The following is a 17068-nucleotide window of genomic DNA, read 5'->3' on the forward strand; positions in this document are numbered from 1 at the left end:
AAATCAAATAGTAATAGAAACTCTAATTTTTTTTCTGCGTCCCAATCTTGCTTGCACCCTGTACTGTAAGACTACTTCAGATTCCACTGTTCTTTCTTTGCATTCTTAGCAACCTTTGCATTCTTAGCATTTCTTTGCATTTAGAACCACTGTTCTAAATTTCTTTGCATTCTGTTCCTTCTCTTTGGGATTAAGTTTTAAACTATTGGATTATTATTATTTTTTCGGTAACAGCTTTATTAATATATAATTCACATACCATACAGTTTACTTGTTTAGATTTTACAATTAAATGTTTTTTGGTATATTCACAGGATTATGCAACCATCACCATAATCAAAGTTAGAACATTTTCATCACCGCCCCCACATCAAAGAACCCAGCATCCCTTAAGCTATCACCTCCCCAGTCCCCCGAAAGCCCTAAGCAACTGCTAATGTACTTTTGGTCTCTGTAGATTTGCTTATTCTGGACATTTAAAATAAATGGAATCATATAATGTATTTTTTTTGTGACTGTTTTCTTTCACTTAATATAATGTTTTCAAGGTTCATCCATGTTGTAACATGTTGTCAGTATTCATTCCTTTTTATGGTTGAATAATATTCCACTGTATTGATATACTACATTTTGTTTATCCATTCATCAATTGATAGGCATTTGGGTCATTTCCACCTTTTGGCTCTATGACTAATGGTGCTGTATAAACACATTCTTAATATGAAAGATTTGGATTATTTAAAAATGTATTCAGTAAAGCCTGAGAATTGCACAGTTCTTTTTCTCATAATCTGATTCTTATCCTGTGCTGCCAATTCTCACTTCCCCTCTTAGAAGTTTGGTTCGTTTTGTATCCTTGTAATATCATTGTATTCTTTTTTTTTTTTTTTTTTTCTCTTTTGCGGTAAGCGGGCCTCTCACTGTTGCGGCTTCTCCCGTTGCGGAGCACAGGCTCCGGACGCGCAGGCTCAGCGGCCATGGCTCACGGGCCCAGCTGCTCCACAGCATGTGGGATCTTCCCGGACCGGGGCACAAACCCGTGTCCCCTACATCGGCAGGCGGACTCTCAACCACTGCGCCACCCGGGAAGCCCTGCATATTTCTTATGACAAAATATTCCTGGAAATCACTTGAGAAAAATTTCTAGAAACTATATTCTTTTTTAATAGTTTCATATTACTTCATTTTGTAAATAGTCCGTACCTTATTCAAACATTCTCCTATGTAAGAATGTTTAGGTTGTTTCTAGTGTTTTGCAATTGCAAACAATTCTGCAATGAATAATCTCATGAATATGTATTTTCATATTGCTGGAGAATACCTTCAGGGTAAATTCTTAGACATAGGATTGTTGGGTAAAAATTAGTGCCAATGGGGGCTTCCCAAGTGGTGCAGTGGTTCAGAATCCGCCTACCAATGCAGGGGACATGGGTTCGAGCCCTGGTCTGGGAAGATCCCACATGCTGCGGAGCAACTAAGCCCGTGCACCACAACTACCGAGCCTGCGAGCCACAACTACTGAGCCTATGCACCACGACTACTGAAGCCTGTGAGCCTAGAGCCCATGCTCCGCAATGAGAGAAGCCACTGCAATGAGAAGCCCACACACAGCAACGAAGAGTAGCCCTCGCTCACCACAACTAGAGAAAGCCCGTGCACAGCAGCGAAGACCCAACACAGCCAAAAATAAATAAATAAAATAAATTTATAAAAAAAAAATCAGTGCCAATGTATTTTTGTTAGATATTGTCCAATTCCCCTCCAAATGTGTTGTACCAATTTGCATTCCCAACCCAATGTAGAAAAGTGCCTGTTTCCACAGAACCTCACCAACAGAATGTGTTGTTACTTTTTAATTTTCACAATTCTTATAGTATCTTGGTGTAGTTTTAATTTGCATTTCTCTGATTTCATGTGTTTAAGGTCCATTGATGAACTACTCTTAGTATGGATTTTCTGTTCACATCTTTTGCACATTTTTCTATCCAGTTTTTGGTCATTTTTCACTCAGTTTTTGAGTTTTTTAAGTTGAAGTACTGTTGATTTACAATATTATATGAGTTTCAGGTGTACAACATAGCGATTCAATATTTTTATAGATTATATTCCATTTAAAGTTACTACAAAATAATGGCTATATTTCCCTGTGCTGTACAATATATCCTTGTTGCTTATCTGTTTTATACTTAGTAGTCTGTATCTCTTAATCCCATAGCTCTATCTTGCCCTCCCCTTTCCCCACTGGTAACCAATCATTTGTTCTCTATATCTGTGAGTCTGTTTCTGTTTTGTTATATATATTCGTTTGTTTTACTTTTTAGATTCCACATGTAAGTGAAAGTATTTGTCTTTCTCTGACTTATTTCACTAAGCATAATATTCTCTAGGTCTATCCACATTATTGCAAATGGCAGATTTCCGTTCTTTTTCTGGCTGAGTAGTCTGTTGTGTGTGTATGTATGTTTGTGTGTATGTATATATATATATATATATATATATATATATATATATATCACATCATCTTTATCCATCATATTCATCAGTTGATGGACCCTTAGGTTGCTCCCATATCTTGGCTATTGTAAATAATGCTGCTATGAAAGTAGGTTATCTTTTCATTTTATTGATGGTTTCTTTTGCTGTGCCAAAGCATTGAAGTTTAATTAGGTTCTGTTTGTTTTTTTTTTTGCTTTTGTTTCTTTTGCCTTAGGAAACAGATTCAAAACAATATTGCTACAATTTATGTCAAAGAATGTTCTGCCTGTGTTCTGTTCTAGGAGTGTTACAGTTTCAGAGTTTTTTTTTTTAATATAAAGAATATGTCTGTAACATGTAAATATTTTCTCTTAGTTTGCTAGTTTTCTTTTGACTTTGATTATAAAATTTTCTGCCATGTGTTTTAAAAAATCTTTATGTAGTCAAATTTGTCAAGTTAAAAAAATTGCCTCAGAAGTTTGAGTCATAGTTAGAAAACCTCTCCCCTATATTGAGTTATACTGAAATTCATTTGTTTTCTTCTAGTGCATGATCCATTTGGAGTTTATTCTTGTGTAAGAGATGGTCCTAATTTTATCTTTCCCAGAAGTTTAAGCACTTTTACTACCACTGTTTATTAAAAAGTTCATCTTTGTGTTGTGATTTGAGATGCCACTTTCCTCATATACTAAGTTTCTGTATGTACTTGTATCTATTTCTGAACCTTTTATTCTACTGAAGTCTGCTTATCTATATATGTGCTGGTACCTCACTGTTGTCATTACAGAGGCTTTATAGAATGTTTTAATGTTTGGTAGGGTTACTCCGTCCTCACAGTTGTTCTTTTTTAATGTTTTCCCCACTATTCCTGCATATTTGTTTTCCACATGATTTTTTGTATCAACTTGTCTACCTCTATAAGAAAACCTTGTTGGTATTTTTTGGGAGGGGATTTAATTTAATTAATTTAATTTATTAATTAACTTGGGAATAACTATCCTTATGATGTTGGGTCATCTTATCCAAGAACAAAGGATGTCTTTCCATTTCTTTGAGTCTATTCTATGTCTTTCAAGAGTGTTTAAAGCTTTACTTAAATAAATTTTGCACATTTCTTGTTAAATTTATTCCTAAACGTTTAGTCTTTTCTTGTTGCTATGAACAAGGTTTGCTCTACCATTATAGCCCTAATTGGTCATTGATTTTGCACATGAAGGGTATTCATGTTTGAGTATTCATTTTATATCCTGCTATATTTGTGAATTCTTTATTATTTAAGTTGGTTTTACTTATTTATTTTAAAGAACATGAAAATCAATTTCCAGCAGTATCATGGATGAGCTTTTATTTTTATTAAAAAAATTTTATTTATGTATTTATTTTATTTTTGGCTGCGTTGGGTCTTTGTTGCTGCTCACGGCTTTCTCTAGTTGTAGTGAGTGGGGGCTATCCTATGTTGCGGTGCGTGGGCTTCTCATTGTGGTGGCTTCTCTTGTTGCAGAGCATGGGCTCTAGGCACGCGGGCTTCAGTAGTTGTGGCACGCGGGCTCAGTAGTTGTAGCTCACAGGCTCTAGAGCGCAGGCTCAGTAGTTGTGGCACACCAGCTTAGTTGCTCCGTGGCATGTGGGATCTTCCTGGACTAGGGATTGAACCCATGTCCCCTGCATTGCCAGGCGGATTCTTAACCACTGTGCCAGCAGGGAAGTCCGTAAGTTGGTTTTATAATTGATTCTCTGGGACTCTCTAGGCATCCTACTATATTATCTCCAAGTAGAGATAGTTTTACTTCTTTTTTGATTCTTGATTTCTCTTGTCTAATTGTATTGGCTGATACCTCCAGTATTGTGTGGATTAGATGTGGAGATAGTAGAACTTTTTGTCTTGTTTTTGATCTTAGCGGAAATGTCTCTAGAATTTCCTCATTAATTAGCTTTGGATTTAAGACTGAGATATATGTAATCATGTTAAGATAAACACCTTTGGGAATAAATTTTATTGGGAGCTTTTTAACACCTATGGAAGTAGTCCTATAATTTTTTTCTCCTTAGATTTATTATGATATATTATTTTAACAGATTATCTTAATATTTTCAACTTTTCATTCCTGGAGTTAATGCCACTTAATATGAATTATTTTCTTAATATGGTGCTGCCTTATGTTCACTAATATTTTATTAAGTACTTTTGCATTAATATTCAAGAGTGACATTAGTCTGTAGTTGTATTTTCTTGGACTATCTTTATCTGGTTTAGGTATCAATGTTACACTTGCTTCATAGCAAGAATTAGACCACTTTTCTTTATTTTTCAATGCTCTGGAACAACTCATGGAGTATATGGGCTATCTGATGTTCATGCTTGGGTAGAACTCTCTTGTAAAACATCTGGGCTTAATCCATATGTGTGAGGTGGTTCTTTGATGACTTTATTTCTTCTATGGAAATGGATCTGTTTTTATAAATTGTATTTCCTTAGGAAATTATCCATTTCTTTAGGATTTCTGTTGTGGCCATACCACAGAAACAGGATGGATTCCCACCCAAAAATTTGGTTCGGATGTTGAGACTGATAATACCACATGAGCAAGAGGGTATGAAAAATTTATTACTCACATAATGAGGCTTTCTGAGGAGGGCAGAGCAGGCCACCCAAGCTGGCCAAAAATGGCTTGAGAGAGCAAGGAAAGGAGACTAGCTTGAGGTTTTTGTAGTGGTTAGGAGATGGAACTGGTGTGCTATGGTTTGGTTGGTGACAAAAGAGAGAGCACCTGGGCTTTTTTATCCACTTGCTTGATATGAGGCAGAAGGGGAAAGAGGGGGAGTTGAAGCTCAAAAGCTGTAAGTAAACATCAAAAAATGGAGTCAGTTTCTTTATTACAGTTTAAATTTATTTGGATAGAGGTCTACAAAGTAGTCTCTTATGACTTTTAAAATTTCTTTTGTTTAATGTTATCTCATCCTTGTTATTTCTTATTTTGTTTATTCATGCTTTATCAACCCCCATTTTCTTAATTCATTAGCTAGTGGCTTGTCTATTTTGTTAATTTTTCCCCTAAAAACCCAGGGTTTAATTTGTTAACCAGGTCTACTGTTTTTCTACTCCCCATATCATTACCTTCTACTTTTGTCTTTTTGAGTCTTTCCTTACACTTTCTTTTATTGATGTGACTGATATATTTGATTTCAACTTAGTCATTTATTTTTAAATTATGTGTTATAATATAGTTTCTGTGTTTATTTACTGGTTTATCTATCTGTTTTTGAAATTTCTTTGGTAGTTAGGAAGATTGATATTTTTGTTCTGTTGGTTACTTTTGTATTTATATATCTTTTTAATGCCCTGAAAAAGCAGGGGACTTTTCTTACTTAACCTTTTACTATCTGCTTTGGCAGTTTATTTTTTTCATTGAAAAACATGAACCTTTTAAATAATTCTGTCTAGAATCTGATGGACAAATAACCTAAGTTTTTTCAACCCTCTCAATAAAATGGAAGATACAAGGCAGAGAGCATGAAGATTTATCAATAGCATCATAAAAATCACCCTAGTGCTCTAATAGCGCTTCCAGTCCTGATGTAAACTAAACATTTAATTACCTACCATCTTTCATTGCTTCTAGTGGATTCTTATTCATATGCTGCAGAGTAGAAACAGTACTGAACCAAGGAATCAGGAGCTTATAATAACTGTCATTTACTGAACAAGTACTTCATGCCAGCCCTAGGCTAGACACTGTTCCTACAATACCTTATTCAATCTTCCAAATAACTCAATTCATATTTCCACCCCATATAAAGGTGAATGAGGTTAAGGAATTTCATCACATGGTCGAGAAGGGGTTTGAGCCCAGGTCTACCTGACTACACAGGTCACAGTCTCCCTGGGGTACTTTTTTTCTAGGAGTTTAATAATACTTTTTCATATGCCTGTGTGTAATAACTTAAAAAAATTGTTGCTTTGTCATGCTTAATGGTATCCTTTAAGTTTTTGATTGCCTATGTAGCAATCAATGAGTTTATTTTCATCTTTTCTTCTTTTACACCTCTCATTTTTAAATGGATGTACTTTTTCTTTCTAGTGGTGGTTTTAGATTAATCTTAGTTTGCTCTTTCCACTCAGTTTCTTTTTCCCGTGGCTCGCAGTGTTTTGCCTCTTTCTTTCTTTCATTTAAAGTTTATGCATTCTCTCCTACTTATAATAAAGGTACAATTGTCTAGTTATAATAAAGAAATAAAAATATCACTTGTTTGTTCTTGTTCTAAATTGTTTTGCAGGTTATATGGGGAAAATCAGATTTAGGCAGCGATCATTATGCACATCTACTTGGGAGTCCAGTAAATCTATCTTGAATGATGTGCTAGAGATATCCATTATTATCTCCCTCTCCACATCTTCTGTTGTCATCCACAACCTCTGCTGAAGGAGTGGACCCAGGTGATCATATCTGTAACTAAAGCAAGTGACCTTGTTTATATCAAATAGCTTCTCCTTTTTGGCCAAAAGTAATTGGACCAGGATGGATACAGGACCTATATGCTGCCAACCAGATTATCTGTTTGAGAATTTGAATTAGGGACACAGAGACTTAATCAGAAAGTATAGGACATTGAAGCTGTTGAATCTTCTAGACTTGAGGCCACAGTGTCATGAAAACTGAAGGGATGGAAGAGCAAAAACTCAGAGGCTCACAAAGGCAACTGGAATGTGAAGAGCATTGAGCAGAGGGAAATGGTGATGGTGTTTTTGGAGGGATGAAAGAATGAGACAGGAAGGAGAGAGCCAAACACACAATTTAAATAGAGTTTTTGGGGGCAGAGCATGACCGCTGCACTGGTGTGTCGAGGGGGAGAGGCAGCCACTGAGGAAAAAAAAAAATGAATGGTTCATCTGACCTAGAGCATGGACATGCCTACAATCCAATTTTGAGCATGCAGAAATGGACAACAGTCTGAAATAGTGAAGCAATGAGAAGGAAGATATCTGGATCCTTGAATGACCATCTGGAGTGGAGCTACCCTGCCAACTAAGACTCTTCATGTTTGTATGACAAATACAAGATGTTAGCATCTGGCTGGATGTAGAATGCTGATGAAGAAAATTCCACTATAACATCAGCTCTGGCTTCCTGGAGAGCTCAAGGTAATGGAGTAGAAGGATGTTAGCTCACCCCTTCTTACAAGAACACCAAAATCACAACTAACTGCTGAACAACCATTGACAAAAAAATAGTGGAACCTGCCAAAAAAGATACCCTACATCCAAAGACAAAGAAGAAGCCATAACGAGATGATAGAAGGGGCACAATTGCAATAAAATCTAATCCCATACCTGCTGGATGGGTGACCCACAAACTGGTAAATAATTATACCACAGAAATTCTCCCACAGGAGTGAAAGTTCTGAGCCCCACATCAGGCTTCTCAGTGTGGGGTTCCGGCAATGGGAGAAGAAGCCCCCAGAGAATCTGGCTTTGAAGGCCAGAAGGGTTTGATCACAGGAATTCCACAGGACTGAGGGAAACAGAAACTTCACTCTTGGAGAGCACACACAAGGTCTCTTGTGCACCAGGACCCAGGGAAACAAAGCATAAGAGACTGGGCCAGACCTACCTGCTAGTGTTGGAGGGTCTCCTGCAGAGTCAGGGGTGTGGCTGCAGCTCACAGTGGGGACAAGGACACTGGCAACAGAAATTCTGGGGAGTACTCACTGGCGTGAGCCCTCCTGGAAGCCACCATTAGTCCCACCCAAAAGTCTGTAGACTGCAGTGCAGGGACACCTCAGGCATGACAAACAGGGCGGGAACACAGCCCCACCCATCAGTAATGAAAGTTTCTGATGGCTGTCATAGTCCTAGGAGGTCATCCTGAATAACTTCCAAGAATATTCAATGTATCTTTCTATCATTATAATAAATTTCCTTTTTTCTTAGATTTTTTTGGTGTGATTTTATGTTTCTTGTAACTAATCTTTAAGATTAATCATTTAATTAATGAATGTCTTGAATATAGTAGGTCTAATAAATATTTACTGTCTTGGTGTTATTACTCAGATACAATATATTGTGGGACTACAAACAGTGGGGGGTATTCATAGAAGTGACTTGAGATGATTTAACAGTGTAAAATTATTAAATATATTATAAGCATTTTTGACCTGGAAGGGACCTATGAGGAATATCTTGTTCAAATGCTCTAATTTTACAGAAGAGGGTCCAAGGGAAAATGATTTTCCAAACTTTGGCATCGAATTAGAACCCCCATTGGAATTAGAACTGTAGTCTCCTGATATCCAGTCTAGTTTTCATTTGACTGTACTGGGTTGGATAGCATCCCTCCTAATTCATGTCCACCTGGAACCTCAGAATGTAATATTATTTGAACTAGCATCTTTACATATGTAATCAAGTTAAGATGAAGTCATACTGAATTAAGGTGGGCCCTAATCCAATAAGCCTGATGTCCTTACGAGAAGGAAAAACAGAGTCACAGATAGAGACACACAGAGAATTCCACGTGATGACATAGGCAGAGATTGGAGTGATAGAGCAGCAAGCCAAGGAATGCCAAGGATTGATGGTCACCATCAGAAACTAAAAAGAGGCAAGGAAGGATTTTCCCCTTCAGGTTTCAGAGGTGCATCGTCCTGCCAACACTCTGATTTTGCCTCTACAACTCAGAGACAATAAATTTCTGCTGTTTTAAGTTACCCAGTTTGTGATACTTTATTATGGCAGCTCTAGGAAACTGATACATTACTCCATGCTATTATTTTTTAGTAGAAAGAGATTCTTCTCTGAATATCATTGAGAAATTATCCAGAAAGTTAATTCTGTTGAAGCAAAGAATTTTTTTTCTGTTGTGTTCATCAGTATTAAATTTTTTACTCCTCTGTGTGCTTAGCTATACTCTTATGTCACTTAGCGGGTTACAGTATTGTTTCATCCTGGGATTTTCAAGGAAGTATGTCAGTAAAAGAGTTTGCTTTTATTATTTTTAAAGATAATTAATGGTGGTAGGTATATGAAATGTGTGTGTGTGTGTGTGTGTGTGTGTGTGTGTGTGTGTATCTTATGGGTTTTTCTATTATCTGGATATTCTGAAATATTCTACTCTTGTTTTCAGATTGCTGAAGCTAAAAGGGATGTTTAATTCTAAGTTTGGATCCGTTCCCAAGTTTTATGTTCGAGCACCAGGAAGAGTCAATATCATAGGTATTTCAAAAGTTCCTTCTCTTAATTTTTTCTTCCTTTGGTAAGATCCAAATTTTTGTCAATACATCGGGAGAACTGAAAAAACAGAATGTTTCACATACATCTACTATAGCAAGATAAGTTTTGCATAAGGAACACTATATTTTCATCTTTCCCAATCCATGTTATTAATGTTAATTTTGTCCATTCATTTTTAAAATTTAGAAATTTGTTGAGACCCAGTTATTTACATTATTTTCATGAGAGATGGGCAGATTTTTCTATGCTGCAGGTTAAGTTTTTAGACTGCAGTGAGTAATTTTGATGGTTTTACATTTACTCATTGGATTAGAAGAATACAGGAAAACTGAATAATTCCTTGCTTTTAAAAGTGTGGTGACCTGAAGAATGAATACGTTTTATCAAGAGAAAATGGGATGGGGAACTGAGAAAAATCCAAATCAAAGGAGAATTAAAAAGAAAACTTTCTGTACTGGAAAGTGTAAACATATAAAAAAGCAGTTGGAATAATATAATGAACTCCCGTGTACCCAAAATGTAGCATCAATTATTATCAACTCAGGCAGTCTTATTTTGAAGTAAATAATGGAGGATTTTAAAAATATGAGATGTTTGAGCATGGTTAAATGAGGTGGGGAGGGGGAATTGAGTAAAATCAGTGGAGAGAGACAGGTCAAAGATATCTGAAAAGGGAGGAACTTGATGGAGCAGGATTCCCAAGAAGGCAAGAAGGGCTGGTGTCTATGGCATAGGAAGAGGGCCACTTTGACTACTTTTTAACAGAAGGCAGGGAAGAAAAGGATGCAAGTTGATGCAGGTAAATGTATAATTTTGGTATAGAAGGTTGAGGGAGTTCTTTTGGGGGAGTGTTGGAGGTGTTGGAAGTTTAAGGAGATGGCAGAAAGTTTGAAATAGCTTTGTCAAGGATGGAAGAAGGAGAGGACTGGGAAAAAAAAGTTTGCTGGTAACATTGAGATCTGGTTAGAGCAGGAGACCATAGAATTGTAGCAGTACCAATCTGCAAAGTTGTTCCTTTTTCCCGCTCAGCTAGTCTAAGTTGCCTGTGTTTGATCTAGGTTTGGGGTTTTGTTTTGGATGGAGGTTACAAGAGAATGACATCAAGAATTCACCGATATTGTCAGAAGGGTAGGTGAAGTAATGAACCCTGGAATCTATGCTAGGTAGAAAAAGAAAGAAAGGTAGGAGGGAACCTATAGGGTAGAAAGGGCAAAGAACTGACTCCGAGGAACAGGTGATAGGATAAACGGAGTAAGAGAAATGGCAGGATGGGAAGTTTTAGTAAAGAATTTGATATTTGAAACACAAATTTCACAGGTAGAAAAGTTCCAGGTGATAAGAAGGTCTGTGGTCATTACTGGATTTGTCAAGTCCACGGAAGTAGATAGCTGAAGCAGAGAGGACGTCAAGTTTTCCAGGGGTGAAGGGATTAGGAAGCTGGGGTCTTGGACTGGGTTGTTTACTTGGATGTTATGCAGGCATTGCAGGACTGGGATGGAGAGGGTGGAATGAGATGTAAATGTCTTCAGTGCGGAGCAGATGTCTGAGAGTCAGAAATGAAAGTGATGAAGACAAGAAAATGTGGTATGAGCCTCCGAGGAAGAGGACAGGAAGAAATCCTGGAAACAACAGAGTGGGAGGAGGTCATCAAGAACTCCTTGCTATTGTGAGAGGACTGCAAAGAAGCAATATCCTCAGAGGAGAGAGAGCCAAGTTTCACTTAGTTTTGGGAGTAAGCGTTCCAACCTAAGGTATTTCCTGAATAAGTAATTCTTATTCTAGTAAATGTATTGACTATTTTCTGATTTTAAAAAAGGGGGGATTATGTTCCAAGGTAGTTAATTAGTTAGTGCTTGGGATGAAATGAATTTCAGTCTTTATTAAAAGCATTATTATATTTTCTGTTAAAATATCCAAAATGTAATCATGGTTGTTATCCTTACTTGCCAGTAGTTCATGCTCCCTCCCTGCCCCTCACCCAGGATGTTTCCATCAGTTTTCACAGAGGGAGGAATCTTCATTCTCAGAAGGCTGTCATTCACACTGTAGCCTTCCCAACAGAATCTGGTGGCTCCCTAGAGTTCTGCTTACTTATTTATTTATTTTAATTAAAAAAAATTTTAACATCTTTATTGGAGTATAATTACTTTACAACTGTGTGTTAGTTTCTGCTGTATAACAAAGTGAATCAGTATACATATACATATATCCCCATATCTTCTCCCTCTTGCGTCTTCCTCCCACCCTCCCTATCCCATCCCTCTAGGTGGACACAAAGCACTGAGCTGATTTCCCCGTGCTATGCAGCTGCTTCCCAGTAGCTATCTATTTTACATTTGGTAGTGTATATATGTTCATACCACTCTCTCACTTCGTCCCAGCTTGCCCTTCCCCCTCCACATGTCCTCAAGTCTATTCTCCACGACGGCGTCTTTATTCCTGTCCTGTCCCTAGGTTCTTCAGAACCATTTTTTTCTTTTTTTTTTAGATTCCATATATATGTGTTAGCATACGGTATTTGTTTTTCTTTTTCTGACTTACTTCACTCTGTATGATGGACTCTAGGTCCATCCACCACACTACAAAAAATTCAATTTTGTTTCTTTTTATGGCTGAGTAATATATCATTGTATATGTGTGCCACAATTCTTTATCCATTCATCTGGCGATGCACACTTAGGTTGCTTCCATGTCCTGGCTATTGTAAATAGAGCCGCAATGAACATTGTGATACATGACTCTTTTTGAATTATGGTTTTCTCAGGGTATATGCCCAGTAGTGGGATTGCTGGGTCATATGGTAGTTCTATTTTTAGTTTTTTGAGAAACCTCCATACTGTTCTCCATAGTGGCTGTATCAATTTACATTCGCACCAACAGTGCAAGAGGGTTCCCTTTTCTCCACACCCTCTCCAGCATTTATTGTTTGTAGATTTTTTGATGATGGCCATTCTGACTGGTATGAGGTGATACCTCATTGTAGTTTTGATTTGCATTTCTCTAATGATTAGTGATGTTGAGCATCCTTTCATATGTTTGTTGGTAATCTGCATATCTTCTTTGGAGAAATGTCTATTTAGGTCTTCTGCCCATTTTTGGATTGGGTTGTTTGTTTTTTTGATATTGAGCTGCATGAGCTGCTTGTATATTTTGGAGATTAACCCTTTGTCACTTGCTTCGTTTGCAAATATTTTCTCCCATTCTGAGGGTTGTCTTTTCGTCTTGTTTACAGTTTCCTTTGCTATGCAAAAGTTTTAAGTTTCATTAGGTCCCATTTGTTTAGTTTTGTTTTCATTTCCATTTCTCTAGTAGGTGGGTTAATAAGGACCTTGCTGTGATTTATGTCATAGAGTGTTCTGCCTATGTTTTCCTCTAAGAGTTTAATAGTGTCTGGCCTTACATTTAGGTCTTTAATCCATTTTTTTTTTTTTTTTTTTTTTTGCGGTACGCGAGCCTCTCACTGTTGTGGCCTCTCCCGTTGCGGAGCACAGGCTCCAGACGCGCAGGCTCAGTGGCCATGGCTCACGGGGCCAGCCAACCGCGGCATGTGGGGTCTTCCCGGACCGGGACACGAACCCGTGTTCCCTGCATCAGCAGGCGGACTCTCAACCACTGCACCACCAGGGAAGCCCTTTAATCCATTTTGAGTTTATTCTTGTGTATGGTGTTAGGGAGTATTCTAATTTCATTCTTTTACATGAAGCTGTCCAGTTTTCCCAGCACCACTTATTGAAGAGGGTATCTTTTCTCCCTTGTATATTCCTGCCTCCTTTATCAAAGATAAGGTGACCATATGTGTGTGGGTTTATCTCTGGGCTTTCTATCCTGTTCCATTGACCTATATTTCTGTTTTTGTGCCAGTATCATACTGTCTTGATTACTGTAGCTTTGTAGTATAGTCTGAAGTCAGGGAGCCTGATTCCTCCAGCTCCATTTTTCTTTCTCAAGATTGCTTTGGCTATTCGGGGTCCTTTGTCTTTCCATACAAATTGAAATTTATTGTTCTGGGTTTGTGAAAATTGCCACTGGTAGTTTGATAGGGATTGCACTGAATCTGTAGATTGCTTTGGGTAGTATAGTCATTTTCACAGTGTTGATCCTTCCAATCCAAGAACGTGGTATATCTCTCCATCCATTTGTATCATCTTTGATTTCTTTCATCAGTGTCATAGTTTTCTGCATACAGGTCTTTTATCTCCTTAGATAGGTTTATTCCTAGATGTTTTATTCTTTTTTTTGGAATGGCAAATGGGAGTGTTTCCTTAATTTCTCTTTCAGATTTTTCATCATTAGTGTATAGGAATGCAAGAGATTTCTGTGCATTAATTTTGTATCCTGCTACTTTACCAAATTCATTGATTAGCTCTAGTAGTTTTCTGGTAGCATCTTTAGGATTCTCTATGTATAGTACCATGTCATCTGCAAACAGTGACAGTTTTACTTCTTCTTTTCCAATTTGGATTCCTTTTATTTCTTTTTCTTCTCTGATTGTTGTGGCTAAAACTTCCAACACTGTGTTGAATAATAGTGGTGAGAGTGGGCAACCTTGTCTTGTTCATGATCTTAGTGGAAATAGTTTCAGTTTTTCACCATTGGGAATGATGTTGACTGTGAGTTTGTCATATATGGCCTTTATTATGTTGAGGTAAGTTCCCTCTGTGCCTGCTTTCTGGAGGGTTTTTATTATAAATCAGTGTTGAATTTTGTCGAAAGCCTTTTCTGCATCTGTTGAGATGATCATATGTTTTTTGTCCTTCAGTTTGTTAATATGGTGTATCACATTGATTGATTTGCATATATTGAAGAATCCTTGCATTCCTGGAATAAACCCCATTTGATCATGGTGTATGATCCTTTTAATGTGCTGTTGGATTATGTTTGCTAGTATTTTGTTGAGGATTTTTGCATTTATGTTCATCAGTGATATTGGCCTATAGTTTTCTTTTTTTGTGACATCTTTGTCTGATTTTGCTAGTATTTTGTTGAGGATTTTTGCATTTATGTTCATCAGTGATATTGGCCTATAGTTTTCTTTTTTTGTGACATCTTTGTCTGATTTTGGTATTAGGGTGATTGTGGCCTCGTAGAATTAGTTTGAGAGTGTTCCTCTCTTTGCTATATTTTGGGAGAGTTTGGGAAGGATAGGTGTTAGTGCTTCTCTGAATGTTTGACAGAATTCACCTGGGAAGCCATCTGGTCCTGGACTTTTGTTTGTTGGAAGATTTTTAATCAGTTTCAATTTCAGTGCTTATGATTGGTCTGTTTATATTTTCTATTTCTTCCTGGTTCAGTCTCAGAAGGTTGTACTTTTCTAGGAATTTGTTCATCTCTTCCAGGTTGTCCATTTTATTGGCATATAGTTGCTTGTAGTGTAATCCCTCATGATTCTTTGTATTTCTGCAGTGTCCGTTGTTACTTCTCCTTTTTCATTTCTGATTCTATTGATTTGAATCTTCTCCCTTTTTTTTCTTGATGAGTCTGGCTAATGGTTTATCAATTTTGTTATCTTCTCAAAGAACCAGTTTTTAGTTTTATTTATCTTTGCTGTTGTTTCCTTCATTTCTTTTTTTTTTTTGCCGTACGTGGGCCTCTCACCACTGTGCCTCTCCCACTGTGGAGCACAGGCTCCAGACGCACAGGCCCAGCGGCCATGGCTCATGGGCCCAGCTGCTCTACGGCACGTGGGATCCTCCTGGACTGGGGCACGAACCCACATCCCCCGCATCAGCAGGCAGACTCTCAACCACTGCGCCACCAGAGAAGCCCTGCTTCATTTCTTTTTCATTTATTTCTGATCTGATGTTTATGATTTCTTTCCTTCTGCTAACTTTGGGGTTTTTTTGTTCTTCTTTTTCTAATTGCTTTAGGTGTAAGGTTAGGTTGTTTATTTGAGGTGTTTCTTGTTTCTTGAAGTAGGATTGTATTGCTATAAACTTCCCTCTTAGAACTGCTTTTGCTGCCTCCCATAGGTTTTGGGTCATTGTGTTTTCATTGTCCTTTGTTTCTAGGTATTTCTTGATTTCCTCTTTGATTTCAGTTATGCTAATTTAAATATGTGTTTTCTACTTGTGAGCCACTGTTTTATTTTATTGTCTTTTTGAGGGAAGTTTGGGAGAGAGACAACTTTGAAAACTACTTCTCCATCTGTCATTGTCAATCCATTAAAAAAAAACAACCCTAATTTTTTATTTTAAAGGACACATCAATATAGAAACAAAAGACTTGCTACTTGTAATAATATGTAGAATAATATTTATTTAAAAATGTAATTAGGCAGTTGAATTGTCTTTTATTCATTTTATGTTTCTTAGTTGCTCAGTGTCTGCCATGGAACAATCACATATACAAACCTGTCCTGGCGAAATATGAGTGAGATTGCTTAGCCCGTCTTTCTTGAATTGTTGTTTTGTTTTTAAATCTGATGAATAACAACCTTCAGTTTAAATGGTAATTTGGAGAAAACATTGTGGTATAATAGGCAAAAAAAATTCCTGCTGGTGATATATAGAGGAATTAGAATGAAAAGGAGAAGAGAATAGTTTGTTTTCTAAATTTGCTTATTATTTATAAAATGGTGCAGGTTAATTTTTTTTCTAGCTTTTTCTTTATCCTAGCTATGTCTAGCACATTTAACACAGCTAATCAGTGCCAAGCTAATTTGTTCGGCATTTGGTTAGGCCACTAAGATAAATAAAGACTTCACCTTTACTGAGTTCATTGGCTAGTAAGGAAAAGAGTGGGACTCACATAATGTTATTATAAGTGAGAGGGTGCTAATGGCTTCCATTGTTCATATTTTAAAAGTTAATACAAATGAGCAACAGAGAAAGGAGACAATGCACTTCTTGATGCTCCACATAACTAGTCACTAAACATAAATATTCAAAGATGATTATTATGAGTTAGAAAGTAGAAAAAATTGTGAATATTTAAAGAAGTTGAAAAATTAACAGAAACTAATAACTAATATATAATACTTATTCTAGCAAAAGTTCCTGGCTCAGATGTTAGTGAGAGAAAGCAAATTGTGTTACTTTCTGCCCTTAGTATTTTTATTTTCTGTTAAATCCTGCCTTGTGGTCATTTTTCTTGTATGTCAACTTACTTGAGATTCATATGCTAGCAATGATAAAAAATGCTTTCTCTTTATTCTAGGAGAGCATATAGATTACTGTGGATATTCTGTTCTTCCTATGGCTGTAGAACAAGATATGTTAATAGCTGTGGAACCTGTGAAAACACACGTTCTCCAGCTGGCCAATACCAATCCCTTGTACCCGTGAGTATTTAGAATTGCTACTGTGTGTAATGGGGTGTGTGTGTGTGTGTGTGTGTGTGTGTGTGTGTGTGTGTGTGTGTGTGTGT

The 17068-nt window shown here is 37.0% G+C and overlaps 1 protein-coding gene across 16 annotated transcripts in view; it reads left to right on the top strand.

Annotated features, from left to right (window-relative positions):
- Positions 1–17068, top strand: part of GALK2 (galactokinase 2) — a 136688-nt gene that overhangs the window by 13374 nt on the left and 106246 nt on the right. For 6 of the 16 annotated variants that reach the window (XM_027096610.1, XM_027096609.1, XM_027096606.1 and 3 more), the window contains 2 exons: positions 9597–9685; positions 16859–16982. In XM_027096610.1, coding sequence (XP_026952411.1) covers positions 9597–9685; positions 16859–16982 — 213 coding nt within the window. Of the gene's footprint in view, positions 1–6750; positions 6911–9596; positions 9686–10761; positions 10832–16858; positions 16983–17068 lie in introns of those variants that run through there. The other 10 variants (XM_027096614.1, XM_027096620.1, XM_027096607.1 and 7 more) reach the window with 4 other exon arrangements.

The sequence above is a fragment of the Aethalodelphis obliquidens genome, unplaced genomic scaffold, assembly GCF_003676395.1.
Source record: "Aethalodelphis obliquidens isolate GAN/ISIS:26980383/991018 unplaced genomic scaffold, ASM367639v1 scaffold105, whole genome shotgun sequence".
Taxonomy (NCBI): domain Eukaryota; kingdom Metazoa; phylum Chordata; class Mammalia; order Artiodactyla; family Delphinidae; genus Aethalodelphis; species Aethalodelphis obliquidens.